The sequence below is a fragment of the Maylandia zebra genome, linkage group LG17 (genome assembly GCF_041146795.1).
Source record: "Maylandia zebra isolate NMK-2024a linkage group LG17, Mzebra_GT3a, whole genome shotgun sequence".
NCBI lineage: Eukaryota > Metazoa > Chordata > Actinopteri > Cichliformes > Cichlidae > Maylandia > Maylandia zebra.
Window position 1 is genome coordinate 38,413,778 of NC_135183.1, and position 15,531 is coordinate 38,429,308.

Consider the following 15,531-nt stretch of genomic DNA (forward strand, 5'->3'; position numbering starts at 1 on the left):
TTATTGCTTAAGAGATTTATTCGATCACTTGTCATAAAAAACACAAACATTATTGAAATCTGCCAAAACCTTTTAAAACTTAAAATTCATTACATGACTTATCTGACAACTCAGTAATTAATTTCTGTTTAAGAATGCAAGTAAATAACTGATGTTTGGCATCTTAATCCAATAATAATAATAAGTGTTGTAAAGACTCACCTTTCAGCACACTCACCTCACCAGATGCACCTTGTTTCTTTTCCTCACCGTTGATTGGGTGTGGGGCTTGCCCTTGATTGCACTCACCTGTCACCTGTTATATAAGGACCGCACTCACCTACAGCTCTCTTTTTCTTCACTCCCACATGGGGCGGCAGCTGAGATGAGTTTCTGTTTGAGGCTCCAGAGTTCATGCATTATTTTAACTTACTGACTTACTTAAATCACACTTTGTTTCCTTTCAGAGTTAGCAGTTCATGCGTGTCTTTCCTTTAATGCTGATTATTCAATAAAACGAGAAACCTGCAAGTGATTGATGACTGTTCATTCTCATCCTGACCAGATGAGCCCATGATGGTAACTGTCTCCAGCCTCCTCTGAGCCTTCCTTCATAATAATAATAACTATAACTTGGTGAACACCCGCTGTGAACACTCAAAACTGATTAAAGTTTGCAGTAAGGGTCCTGGCTTGTTTTTTCAGATGTACATGAAGAACTCATCAGAGTGGCTGACATGGAGGTAGTTGAGGACTAACGGTACCTGGGGGTACACACTGGCTGTAAACTGGACACAGACGCTGTCTTCAAAAAAGGGCAGAGCCAGCTTTTCCTACGGAGGCGGCTCAGGTCTTTCAATGTTTGTAGGAAAATGCTGACCATGCTCTATCACTCTGTGGTAGAGAGTGCTGTGTTCTTTGCAGCTGTGTGCTGGGGCAGTGGGGTGAAGACAGCTGATGCTGAACAAGCTGGCTGGTTCTGTCCCGGGTGTCCGACTGGAGAACCTGGTGGAGGTGTCTGAGAGGAGAATATTAAAATAGCTTCTCAGCATCATAGACCATCCCTCTCATCCCAGGAGCCATCGGAGCACAAAGACTCATCGCCTCTAAATGCAGAACTGACCGCCACAGGAAATCCTTCCTACCAGTGGCTATGAGACTGTACAACTCTTCATCACTCTGTAGGTGACTTTATTATATTAATCCTATAGGATTAATATGAATGCATTTTATTCCCACAGATTGTGCAATATTATTACTCATCTGTATGTTGAATGTTTTTTTCATTCCCCCATTACATGCTGCTACTCTTTTATTCATTGCACTTTTAATTCTTATTCTTATTTTTATTTTCATGTCTATTTTAGCGTAATTTATGACAGTATGTTTGCACTGAAGCACCGCAGCAATTTCCTAATGTTGTAAACCTGCTCAACATTTGGCAATAAAACCCTTTCTGATTCTGATTCTAACATGTCACTTGTCATAATTACTCGCGCTGATAATTATGCTATTTTATTTTTTCTGCACTAACTTTTCCTCTTGCTGCATTGAGCATGTTTATGACAAAAGAATTTCCCTCGGGATAAATAAAGTTCTTCTCATCTTAAATAAGAGCAAATTAAAATTACTTTTGCAGTCATTTTTCTGCCGTTAATGTCACAATAAAAACTTCTGATAAACATTTGATTTTCTTTCCATGCAAAACGATCTTCAGTTTTGATACTGACAATGAGGGTTTTTTTAAAAATTATTATTATTACTATTTTTTTTTAAATAAAATGGGCCTTTTATTAAAAACCTTTAACACAACTGGGTTAACACAAAATTTGTGTAAAAGCCAAGTTGCAGTCGCTAGATGGCAGTAGTGCTCAAAATCCCCAATACTGCAGACCTTCATTTATTTCAGCTCGTTTCACTTTAGGTGAGCGTCCCAGGCATGTCCAGTTCATGCCCCGGCGTCAAAGCTTACACCGGTATTTAAAAAGAATCTGTCAAAAATGAATTATAACGACAGCTTTTAAGAAATAATCGTACTGTGGTACTTTTGTGTCGTTGCTGAAGTAAAGGAACTCACCCAAAACATCTTGTCCAATCATAGCGCTGCTATTGTGCATGGGAAGTAGTCTGCGCCTTGGAGACTTTCTGGCCAGCTGAGAGGTGGTCTTTGTATGACAGAGCTGAACAGGGGCTCTGACTCTGCAGATCTGAGGGAACAGGGGCTGCCACAGCTGCTGGGAACAGAAGTTAAGCTTGAGCGTTGAGAGGAAACAACAGACTGCAGGAGAACCAAAAAGTAGGCGCTCGAAAGCTGCACCGGGAGATTCCCGTGTTTCTTTCGCTGATGCTGGGAATTTGATCAACTCTTATAAATTTTCAAAACTTTTTGGTGAGAGCCAGATGTCTCTGCCTCTATCTCGAGACTCACTCTGAGTTTCCCAATGGCGAAAACAAAATATCGTGAAACAATGACAGAGAAGACTCCTGGATCACTGATGTGGCTTCCGCTCGTCCTCTCAGTGGCGCTGGCCGCAGGGCAAGACGCAAACACGGGGGCCGTAAAGGAGGACATCCCGGAGGGCGCATCCACCCTGGCGTTCGTCTTTGATGTGACCGGCTCCATGTACGACGACTTGGTCCAAGTGATAGAGGGCGCATCCAAGATTTTGGAGACATCCCTGAGCAGACCGAAGAGACCTTTGTATAACTTTGCCCTGGTGCCCTTTCACGACCCAGGTAATGTAATAAGAGACGAAGAGATGGTTTGATTAGGTCAATTCTGCTTCTTTTTTCTTGTTTTTCTTCTCTTTAAATGTGATGATTTGGTGCTTACTCTTCGCAGTTTAAACAAAAGCAGACAGAGGTGTGACAAATGTGATAGTTTGCTCACAGGCCGCCGTCTGACTGCCTTAACCTCCTCACACCTCCACGGGAGGCACTTCTGGGGCATTTCATCTCGCACAGATGTTCAGCCTGGCGGTCACTGTATCATTAGCATTCCGCCAGGGTTACTGTGTGGCTTTAGGTTTGCAGTGCAGCTTGATGATTATCATCACTCGTGGGTGCTCTCTCATTCTGAAAAGTAATGCCTAGGCTGTATTTTATTGGGCAGTCAAACAGTATCCCTGGCTAGTATTAGTCTTCAGAGGTGCATGGGGAGGGGGAGGGGGAGGGTCATACAAGATAAAACATTTCCAAATATTCAACACACACATCTGACAAGAACGGAGTCCTTGTGAAGAGTAATGTAAGACTGAGGACATCAGTCTTATTGGTCTTATTGAACAACAGCAGATTAAAGTCATCATTTAGGGTTTGAATATTTGGGTGGTAATGTTGACTCACCTTTGTCTCTTTAATTGGAGATTATGTATCGGAATTTCAGGAGTGGGACCACGCCTCCAAACACGCTCTTTCCGATTGTCATCTATATAGGTTCCCTCAGTTCTGCAAGCTGTTCATTCTCGTTTACCTGCCCCACCCTCCCTCCTTGTTCTCAATTCTTTAACTTCTTCACTTCTATTTAGTGCATGAGGATCTGCTAGACTGTCACCAGTCCCCAAACCGCAGCTCAATTCATGTCCAAGCATCACCTTTACCTACTAGAACGCTGTCAAAACTAAAATGAGGACGTGGGCCCAGCGAGTGGAAGCCCCTTTCGTGATTATTTCATTCAAAACAAGGAGGCTCAATGGTTACTTTTCACCAGCATTTAAGTGTACCACAATTCAATTCAACTTTATTTATACAGCGTCAAATCACAGCAACAGTCGCCTCAAGGCGCTTTATATTGTAAAGTAGACCCTACACACAGAGAAAAACCCAACAATCACATGACCCCCTGTGAGCAAGCATTTTGGCGACAGCGGGAAGGAAAAACTCCCTTTTAACAGGAAGAAACCTCCGGCAGAACCAGGCTCAGGGAGGGGCGGGGCCATCTGCTGCGACTGGTTGGGGTGAGAGAAGGAAGACAGGATGAAGACATGCTGTTGCATGCATTTAATGTTTAGTTTCCATACGTAGCATTCTGCAAAATGTGCTTCGTGAATATTACTTCACAAAGTGCATGAAACACAATGCTTTCGTATTTTAATGTTGTATGTAGAGTACCTACATTTTTTCTAAATGCACTCGGAGCAACAAACATTCCAGGATCTGAAGGATGGAAAGAAAAGATGAATAGACGGAGGTGATCTGTGAGGTGAAGACACAGATTCCTATTCCAGATGTTTTTTTTCTCTTTTCAGTTTCAGCATGTCACAAATTCTCATGAAGCACATTTCTTCAATCATTGTTTCAGTCTGCTCTGTGCCTAGAATAATAATTATATTCAAGGAGGAAAAAATGCACAGTATACACAAATCTTACAAATGATGAATTCATTAGTGCGTGCCTCTGTGGGGAAAGTAAATCTTAGGTGATTAGCGATGCTCTTGGACAGAGAGACAGTAGTGAAAGAATGCTGCGGTTTTAACCTGTTTGTGTAACTGAAGGGTTTAATTTAGAGGAAATGTTGACTTCATTGAGAAGTGATTATAAGATTATCCTTTGGTAGTGAAACACAACAGCTCGATTGAGCGCTCCAGCGTCGACTTCTCTCTGTGTTTGTGACGTTTGTCTGCTTCTTAAAGTGTTTACGAGGATGTCAGGATGTGTGCTCCGACACCCCCGGCGGAATAGAGGAATGATTACTGCAGCGCACTGCAAGCAGGGGTAGCAGAGCATTTTGCCAAATGTTCTGACCCCGTCTCTCTCCCACTTTTTGTCCTTTTCCAACAAAATCCCGGCTCCTCGGAGAGAGTCGGTTTTGTTTTATTAAGGGTTTGCTTCATTGTGCCGCGGATCCATTTTCTCTGCTTTGCATCCAACGTGGTGCGATAACGCAGTCCCTCCTGTTTGACTTGGCTGCTTTTAAATCAGAGCTTCCCTTTTTATTTACACTGCAATCCGACACTGTAAACAAGAGAGTGTGTTTGCAATCTTTGTGTCTGTGCGTGCTTGCCTGAACGTGTGTGAAGCTAAAGAGTCAGGAGGATGCCTGGATATTGGGGTCAGGCCTGTGTGGGAAGATCAGTCAGGAAGCCTCCCCCCTTTCCTCCATCCTGCAGGCAGAGAAAGAAAGAAAGGCACAGGATCCTTCACAAGTCATTCTACCACAGTGCAAGGGCTGTGTGTTTACCGCTGAAGTCTGCCTGTGTTCTTAACAATACAATATGTCATTACTCTTGAAATGGGCATTCGCTTAATGAGAGAAGTGGCTGTACAGAAGAGTCCTGGACAGCTACAAACACGAACATCTCGCTTCTCTGGCTGCAGTCTGACGATCAATCTGTCAATAAGGACTTCAGGCTCATGCAGAGAAGCCAAAGGTGCGTTGCAAACAGACTCGCTGCACTTCTGGAACATTTATTTGAGAGTTTACAGACAATTAAACTCATTTCACGATGCTTCCGTTCTTCCCGAGCTACGAAACGTGGCCTCTAGCCCAAGACTAATGCCAGTTTGTGCATTGTTTCAATTAAAGAAACAAACACTGCATGACAATGACAGGAAATAAAATGGTAGACACTTATCTGTCTGCATGGCCCTGTTGGCATCCTTACATACACACACGTCCATGTAGCTACTACCTCGCTGTGAGAGGATGTGTTTGTGAGTGTCTGACACTTGCTCGTGTTAATGTTTAACCGTCCAAGGTTAAGACGGATCCAAACCCAGCACCTGGTTCCTAACGTGCCCAGGAAAGTCAGAGAGCCTTTAAACCTTGACACTATGTTGTAGTGCACACTCCAGCTTAATGGAGGGTGTCTAAGGCGTTTGGGGGTAGCACCGTCTTCCACTTTAGAGGACTTAAATAAACTTGCAAAAATGTACACAACAGCATAATCGGGTTTAATATTTGTTTGCAAACCCTTTGCGGTCAGTGACGTCTATGATCTGCGGTAATGCTCTACCAGTCCTATCTTGCATTGTTGCTGGTTTTGATGGTGTCGACACACTTCCAGTAGGACTGAGGATATAGTGAAAATGACTACACTTTCATTGAGTGTGGATGAAACACCGTTATCCTTAAAACTGATAGTTAACACCTAAACCTAACACTTTTTCTATTTTAAAGATAGATGAGCTAGAGTAGGGTTGCCATTGTGACTTAGGGTTCTTTGATCTACTCTGAAAATATATGATAAAGACTTAAAAAGATCTACGTTAGGCAGAGAGTATCATTAATCACCGTAATGTCTTTTGTCTCCCTACAATGAATGTGTTTGTGGAAGCTAAAGTCCAAACAGAGAAAGGATGAAAGATGGACAGATTTTACTGACTCATGCCTGCGTGACATCAGCGTGAAGGTTTTGAAAATGGAACAAACCACCGACGTGTTTCTTGGAGTTTTGCTTGTTTTATTCTGCACGTTCTTTGTGTTTCAGCTGCGAGATCTCGGGGTTGGTTCCAGTAAGTTGTTGGCCTTCCTTGCTAAAAATTTCCATCCAAGTTATCTAAGTTAGAAGGAGATCGACCAAAGGAGTGTGGAGTGATGGGAGGAGATGATGGAATAGCTTCTGCCTTCTCTGCAAGATCAAAGGCCGTTATCACAGAGCCCTCCATGCTGGCGTTCGCGTCCTTTTCTACCCCTCGTCCCTTTGTTTCCTTCCTTCCAGAGTAGCTTTTTTTTGTCTGAACTGCCCCGCCCGTGTGAGATTACGCGCAGCCGGCGTTTAGCTGGACAGAGTCAGTAATGATGCTATTAGGCAGGAATGCCAAAAGAGAGAGGTGGAGGTTCGGGAGAAAATAGAGGAGGAGAGAAAAGTGTGGCAGACTGAAACTGTGTCTGTGAGTTTTATGTTTTAATGGATGCGGAGTATTAAAATAGGTATTAACTTTTAGGGCTGCACCTCATGACGTGGCCCAAGGTGCTCGTAGTTCAGTGGGTTCAACTCACGACACACAAGTGGAAGGTTTCCAGTTGTCACTGAGCGACTTCTTTCATCTTGGACGCTCATCCCCGAAGACTGCTACAGAAAACCGCGTCACACTTTATCCTTTATGTTTAAAACTTCGACAGCTTTACAGATCCTAAGGTTCAAGGATCTTCTTGCCTTTTAAAAAACAGTCACATCTAGATGACCTTAGGATCCACTGGCCCACATAACCCCATGCGTAGTAAGTGGCCCATTCGTGAAGTATTTGTCAAACATTTTTCTCTCTCTGCTGTGTGAACTTGTTTTCTAATCTCCACTGGAGGCTCATCAACCCGAGGTTCAATGTCCTTGTGACCTTCTAGACTCTTTGACATCACTGTCTGGGCTCCTGCCAGTATCCCTTTGACCTTTTGTAGCTCTGCTCTTGTTTGTGTTTTTTGGATAAGTGTCTGGCTGTCAAGACATGAATCTGAAACAGAAAGCAGTGGTGAAACAATTTCATATAAAAGATTTTCCACACACGTCATCATCTGGGAAGGAGCGGTGCTGGACAGTGAAAAATGTGTGAGCTTGCACTTCTGTATAATTACAATGTTAAGTAAGTTGACGGGTTAGCTTGTGACTATCATGACCAGACGTAAAATATTGTGTAAAAGTCTTGAGCCATCCCTTTTCTTTTTCTTTTTCCAGTAAAATCAGAAATAGGCGTTTTACTGAAATGCTCAAACATACATAGAATTACAGCATATAAGGCAAAAACAGAGTTTGCACAAGTCTAGAAAGCTTGAAAGTCAATATTTGGTATGATCACGTTTATTCTTAGAGACAGTCTGAACACTCTTAGGAAAGCTTTCTTGTCATTTCTTCAAGTAGTCTTTAGGAAACGTGCTCCAGGCTTCTTGAAGGACAAAGCTTTGGCTGTTGGCTGCCTTTTGTTCTGCTCTGTGTCCTGATGAGCCCACTGTTTCAGTAATGTTTCGATCTGGGCTCTGGGAAGGACGGATCAGGGGCCGATCGTGTTCCACTGCTTTTCTATCCAGGTATGTTTTTGATGCTGGTTTTGGGATCATTGTCATGCTGAAATATGAAGGTGCTGTCACTCAGATGCTATCCAGATGGTATTGGATTAAAAGTCTCACTGCAACCCTTTGACTAAATCCCCAACAGCATGAATGAAGCAGTGCCAAACATGACGGAGCCTCCACCGTGCCTCCATGGCTGAAGACTCTCACTGCTGTGCCTCTTTCGATGTTTCTTTAGTATTGATTTTCAGTCCAGTTCTTGTTCTTGCCTTGTTCTTGGCACATCTCCGCCTTTTTTCCCTTCATTAAGAGCGGCTTCTTAAAAAGCTAACCTCCTTACTGAAACCATTTCTGATGATGCCTTGGTGGACTGTACATGGAGGAGCTCGAGGCCCAGATGCATCTCTCAGGACCCAGCAACACACCCAAACGCGTCAAGTTTTCAGCTAACAGCTTTTGAGAATCACTATGTTGATGTAAAATACTGTGATCGTTAATATTTTTGTAGATTCAACGAAAGAAATGGGAAACAAATTTGTGTCTTTTGTGCGAGGCTGCTGGTTCATCCCCTGAGTTAAGTGTCTTGTGTATGTTTGAATAATTCATAGGTCAGTGGTAACAAACACAAAAAATATTCCTCTGAGAACAGCCAGGTGCAAGGAATGAAAATGATGTAATTTTACATGGTCTGTCACTTCACTTCAATTTTATTTTATTTATACAGCGCCAAATCACACAACAGTCACCTCAAGGCGCTTTATATTGTAAGGTAGACTCTACAATAAAACCCAACAATCATCCCCTATGAACAAGCACTTTGGCGACAGTGGGAAGGAAAAACTCCCTTTTAACAGGAAGAAACCTCCGACAGAACCAGGCTCAGGGAGGGGCGGGGCCATCTGATGTGATTGGTTGGGATGAGAGAAGGAAGACAGGATAAAGACATGCTGTGGAAGAGAGACGGAGATTAATAACAAGTTATCTATACTTGTGTCCAAGTTGTTGCGGTGCCTAAACGTTTCCTGATTGTGAAATATCTAAGAGGGAAGACTTGATTTGTTCACCTGTGGCAGTGGGCCCAAAGACACCTGAATTTAAAAATTAAAATGTGTGGCCAGTACTTTTGTCCATATAGTGTAGCTGACACTTTACCAGCTAAAAAGATTAGCAACTGGCTAGCTGTTAATGTCTTTTTCTGTCTTTGTAGTGCACATAATGGTGGTACACAGAGTGCTTATCAAAGCTGAGGCTGAGATTAGGGAAAGTGACCCCCCCCCCCCCCCCTTGCTATTAAAAACTGCAGTGCTGAAATGAACTCCATAGTTGACTGATGATTTTCTGTGAGCTCACCTTTTCTGCTATTTCTCTCCTGCGAGTTAGAAATACGTTTTAAATTTTAAGGATTCAGAGCTATGTAATCACGTATTAAGCTAAATTATACCACTCGTGTCCCAAACATGTACTCCTGTGCATGTTTGAGAGAACTGTTCAACTGCAGACAATATGGTAGCCTTGATCATTTTGGAAGACACGCATTGCTCTTGTAATATCTCACTTGGTCCACACTGAAATGTTACAGATGTTGCACCTAAAATGTACTAACACTCAGTAGTACCGTGTACAATTTACACACTAAAGAATAATAAATCACCGCCTTGGAAGTCACAGCCAACATGAGATCATGCCATTGCAAACCATGGGAATGTTCAACTTTGGCGTCAGGTCTACATGAGAGTAAATCTAACGTGTTCCAAATGAGTCCTCCAGACTCTAAGTGTATGATGCAAAACAATGAAATCAGATGAATTTGTTAGCTAAAACAATCCTTAGAAAAGTAATTTCCTCAATAATGTAGTCTAGACATCAACTGATTATGCTGTTTTAAAGACAGCCTCAATGAAAGGGCAACAGTAAAAGTGCAGAGGCTGGGCTTATTATTATGAGTAATAAAGCAGTAAAAATGCAGAATGGCAAATACTCAACATACAACATCATACATGTGTGCCTGCAGCTGGTATAGCTGGCACCAAGCAGCTGGAAACTACCCATTTGGACTGTGTAGTGGGGCGTTTGAAAGTGTGGTTTGGACCAAAAAACTAATGTAGTCAGAACACGGCAGCTAAAATGAAAGAAGCCTTTAAAAGCCCCCAACCAAGAAAAGACAGCCAGCGGCAGCTGTTATCAAAATCACCTGATATCCTCAAGGACTCGGCTCTCCTAAATGAAGTTAGATGACTTGCTGCTCAGACCCAGAACACATGGTAAGAGTTAGGGACAGGTCAGATAAATATGTCTGACCCAGAACAGGAAAACAGTAACCTTAGACGTGTAGCAAAACCCTCAGTTTGTGGAACAAAATGGTCAAATTCCTCTGAGATTTTCTTATAAACCACGTTTTGTGCAGCGTTTCATATCAAATTTAATGTTGCATCCCTCTGATGCAGACAGTATACATACAATTAGGGTATAGTGAGGTCTATTTATTATAATACAGATAATCAGGTTATCAGAATAAGTAAATGTAAAGCAAATAAACTCTCCAGACCTTCTGAAGGTCTTTGAGTTTTTTCACTAATTTTCATTTCAGTCCTTGGGCTTGGCCACTTTGTGTGTTTGTTAAGTTACTTAACGCTGAACTCTGAATCACCCAAGCATGAAAACGATGCCTAACTCATGAAACGAATCTGTCGTCACCAGACAACTTAGCAAAGAACCGATTTTAAATTGTGTCTTCAGGCACTTTGTTACTAGCAGCCTGGTGCACAATCACATCATTTGTTCCAATTTCTTAGTTGAATCTTTCACACACAAAACATCACAGAACAGTCTCGACAGGCGTGAAATCATCTGCACCAGGAAGTTGAACAAAACCACCTACAATGGATGAATAGTATCGAAAATCATGTCCTTAGGAAATAGGAAAGAAATCCAGCAAAGACCTGGCACAGGACACAAGAGATAAATCTGGCCGCTCAGTTGATCCATCTACTGTTCACTGAGGCCTCATCAGAAATGGTCTCATTGGATTTGGCTGTCAAGAAGCCTCCCCAGAGCCCAGACCTGAACGTTACACGGCAGTGGATGGAACAACATCCAAAGATGATGTCCTTCGAGAATCCTGGAGAACTATTCCTGAAAACAGCCCAAAGAAACAACGAGACAGCTTGCCTAAGAGATGTGGTTCGCAAATAACAATGGTTGCACCAAATGCTGACTTTCAAATTCTGCTTTTGCCTTATTTGCTGTATCGTGTGTTTCCATGAATCACTGCACCTACTGCATTTCCCATTTTCTCAGCAAGAGATGAAGAAATGAGGGCTGGCTCAAGACTTTTGCACAGTACTGTGCAAAACACTTCCAGTCTCCAAATGTTCTGTATCTACAGGATGTGTAATTAGGAACAGTAACTCACCACAGCCACTTTATAAAGTGATAATATGTCAGTATTATGCTTATAGCTTGTTAACTTACCTCAGAGTGGCCAAAAATATGGTCTTCCTGTTTTATTTAAATGTTGTCTACCTTGCCAGATTTAAATCTCCTTAAATTGAGTCTTTACATGCTTGTAAAAGGTTGCTGATGGCATAATAGTGGGACCATGAAGCTGTACCTGAGCAAGTTTAGTCAGCGTCAGTATATGAGCATGGACAGAAACATGAGAGCTGAGTTTGTGGTTTATTTTGCATCAGTGAAGCCTGATCACTGTATAATTGTTCTATGGTGTGTACGGTGGTGCTAAAGCGTTTCATAATAAGCTCCACGCCTGACGTCTCATTCACTACAAGAAGAAAAGCCAGAAGATTTTAACTGTGTGGATTTTTGCTACGTATGTATCTCACCATCAGCATTTAGGCAGTCTGTGCTGGGGGGAAGTCATATATCACAAAGACCACCTTAGCCATAACTAGCTGTGTTTGTAGACCTCTCCCTTTATAAAGTATGCATCTATGTTGTGTTATTACCTCACAATTAAGGATTTAGGGTGAAGCCTGAGCTTAATCTGATGGTTTGGTACACGGTATCCTACGTCAAGCTGATGAGAAGCACATGTCGAGCTCACGGCCAGTTTTACATTTTCAGCAACACAGCTGGACAAACCTTTGTGCCATGGCACACCGTTTGGAAATCACCGCTGCAAACATCTGAGTGTGCATCTGTGTGTGGTCGACAGCGCTGATCTGCTGCATCTGAGGTTTCTCTGTCTGCTTCAGCTCAATTAGAATTTCCCCCGTTAAACAAAAGAGCCATAGTGAACCGAAAACGCCGCCGGTCTCTTATGAGCAGGCGTAATTACAGTCTGTCATAAAATACTTATTCATGAGCTTTGCAGTTCTGTGGTTTTAATATTGAAGTTGTTGCCATTTATTCTTAAGCCTTCTACTTTTTGTTTTGTTTTTTTAAAGAAAATGAATGCAATTACTGCAATTAAGAAGCTGCATTTAGCAAAGAGAGAGTAAATTTTAAAAATCAGGCCAACCAGCTGTGAGTGCTTTGACTTTTCTATAATGGAGACCAAGAAACATCACAAGCAGCAATGTGTTTGTGGCCTGTGCCAGTTTTCACCCTTTCTTAAAAGGCATTCGCAGCCTTAACTGTCACAGTGAGACACGTGAAGAAAGCCGTTCAGTTAAGGCTGGAAAACATTACGAAACAAAAGGCAAAGGTGAAACTAAACAATAACCTAAACTGGGTGAACTAAGATTAAAACATGAACTGCCATGGATACATAGAAAAACCTGGAAATATGACATGAACACAGCAGACGACCAGACGAGGAACGAATGAAAACACAGAATGAATGCACACAGGAGGTGACCAAGGGAAGTGGAAACATATGGGGACACAGCTGATTCGAATGAGCGTAATGATGTCACAGGGAAAAGTAAAATTGAACACATTGAAGATAGAAACCAAGAAAACAACAGGAAGTATGGAGAGACGTAGACATGACAACACAGGCTTGACAATATGGAACCCACAGACATAAAACACATGACAGACTAGACAAGAAACAAGACACAAAACCGAAGAGACAGATGCTAAACTAAAACTCAGCTACGCCCTAAATAAGAAAAACTTATAGGAACTTATATGCCTGTGAAGGTTCTCAGTCATCCAGGTCATTGTAGTCAAAGGAGCTTGCAAAGAAAAGCGTCTGGACTTCTTTAAGTTGCTTGAAGACGTTTCACCTCTCATCCGAGAAGCTTCTTCAGTCCAATGTAGAGGTCTGGGCAGGAATTCGCATGATAAGGTGGGGCCAGGTTTCACAATGAGCTCACCCGAAACCCTGGCTGATTGGGACCCACACCCAGTTTCACACCTTGGCTCATGTGATTAGAGGATCATCAGGGGGTCCTTTATCCCTCTGTGGGGGGAAACTCCCACTGGGTTTAAATCTGGGACTCTCCACCATTTGACCTTAGAACTGAAGAAGCTTCTCGGATGAGAGGTGAAACGTCTTCAAGTAACTTAAAGAAGTCCAGACGCTTTTCTTTGCAAGCTCCTTTGAATAGGAATTTCAAAGTCAAAGTCAAAGTCAACTTTATTTGTCGATTCTGCCACATGTACAGGACATACAGAGAATAGAAATTGCGTTACTCTCAATCCCTAGATAAATAGCAAATGAACATTTAAATATATTTAAATATAAAAGTGATTAAAAATGCAAGTAAAATAATTAAAAAGTAAAAATTTAAATAAATACAATTTTACATATAACAAGAAAGCTATACAATATACAATATAATGGGTAAGTGACATTGAGTGTAAACCAGGCAGAGTAGTGCAAATAGGCAAATAGTGCAAATGGAGATTTAGTAATGTACAGTAAGAGAAAGTGTAACAACAAAGTCTTATGAGGTAATGGCAGTCCAATGCTCCACAAAGTGACTGGTAACTGGTGCAGGCCAGTGAGTGAGTCAGAGAGTGTGTGTGTTTGTGTGTGTGTGACAGAGTTCAGTGAGACCGTGGAGGAGAGAGGGGGCAGAATCGGGAGGGAGTTTAGCTTCCTGACAGCCTGATGGATGAAGCTGTCCTTCAGTCTGCTGGTCCTGGCCTGGAGACTCCGCAGTCTCCTCCCCGACGGCAGCAGCTTGAAGAAGCTTTGCATTGGGTGCGTGGGATCAGCCGCTATGCAAAGGGCTTTTTTAGTGAGACGGGTGCTGTAAATGTCCTGGAGGGAGGGGAGAGAGACACCAATGATCCTCTCTGCAGCTCTCACTATGCGTTGGAGGGTTCTTTATAATTAATTTATAATTAAACCTCACATAAGAAACTCAAAAATACAGAATAAGCTCAAAGTGCTGGGTCACAGACAAAGTCCCCGACACTAAACAGAGGCAGACTTGCTGCTCTGGCTCATCAAGTCTGCACCTTTGTCTTCTTTATCCTTCTCACGAACGCTGCTTCTTTCTAATGTGCTGTCGTGGTGGTTTTGTAAAATCCTGTTATGACCATAAAAAAGCATCCACGGGAGTCATAACCACAAGTTTTTTTAATATCTTCAGTTTTTCATAGGTGAAGCTGATAGAAGGAACATTCATCAGAGCCTGATCCAGAGACTTTTATGTCCGTTACTATTGATCTGATGAAGTCACAGACACTTTGTAAGTGAAAACATACAGAGCACCAACCATTTGATCATAAATCAGACCAGAACTCTGTCAGTATGAAGTCATGTGTAAAGAAAGGCTTTAGAGGACTGTATGCAGTGTAAAGTAATAAACACAGTCCATTTTTCATTTATCTAAAAATCTATCCTTCAATTATAGACCAATGTGACCTCCTCTTGCAACCTAACCCATGTGTTTTTCTTCTGTCCAAGTTTGCATTAATCTTGGAGGGATTTCCTTTACGTACTTTCAGAGGTTTTTGGAATTCAGATCCAAGAAGATCCTCTAATTGGCATATTTGGAGTTCCAATGATCCCTCTTAATATATCTCCCAAGCAAACTGATGTCTTGGTTTTCTGTTCCCTTCTTCTTAGACTGTATTTTACTTCTTTAGAAATCTCTTACGCCTCCATCTGCACCACTATGGGTTAATACTGTCTGGACATTTTTGAGAGTGGAGAAGATCTCACTCACAGTGGACACCCTTTGTGGGATATCTGAAATCTTCCCTTCTCAGTATTTAGAGCAATGCATTTTACCCACCCTGTGACTAAATGGAAAAGATTTGTGATTTCCTCTTATTTAATGTAGACATAGGATTTAAGCACCCCCTTTCCCTGTTTTATTTTTATTTAATTTTTTTCTAATTTACTTAGTTTTTCCTTAACTTTCTGTTCTTGTGTAGGTATGATGTTTTTCATATTTTACTTTGTTTTTTGTTTAAAAAGAAAAGTTTAAATGTTTGAATAGATCTAATGTCATATAAGATGATACAATGTATATAAGTTTGTATAATCTCTCTTTAAAAAAAAGATGTGATCACATTACTGATGATGAATTAATCGAGTGCATTTGAATAGCAGCTAATGAACGACTGCTACTTACCTTTTTAATTCTTGTGGAGTACTTTTCCTCAAGCCTGTTCTTTCTGCAGAGTTACTCACATGTATACGATTTGTCTTGAAGTGTGAATGTTTTAAAGCCAAACCAGATTCTGAA

The 15,531-nt window shown here is 41.7% G+C and overlaps 1 protein-coding gene across 2 annotated transcripts in view; it reads left to right on the forward strand.

The window, feature by feature from the left end:
* The first annotated feature begins 2,103 nt into the window (after nt 1-2,103).
* The window catches only part of hmcn1 (hemicentin 1), an 89,906-nt gene continuing 76,478 nt past the window's right edge, over nt 2,104-15,531 (forward strand). The window contains exon 1 of one of the 2 annotated variants that reach the window (XM_014407334.4): nt 2,104-2,715. In XM_014407334.4, coding sequence (XP_014262820.3) covers nt 2,421-2,715 — 295 coding nt within the window. In that variant the 5' untranslated portion in view covers nt 2,104-2,420. The remainder of the gene's footprint in view (nt 2,716-15,531) is intronic. The other variant, XM_076875519.1, reaches the window with a different exon arrangement.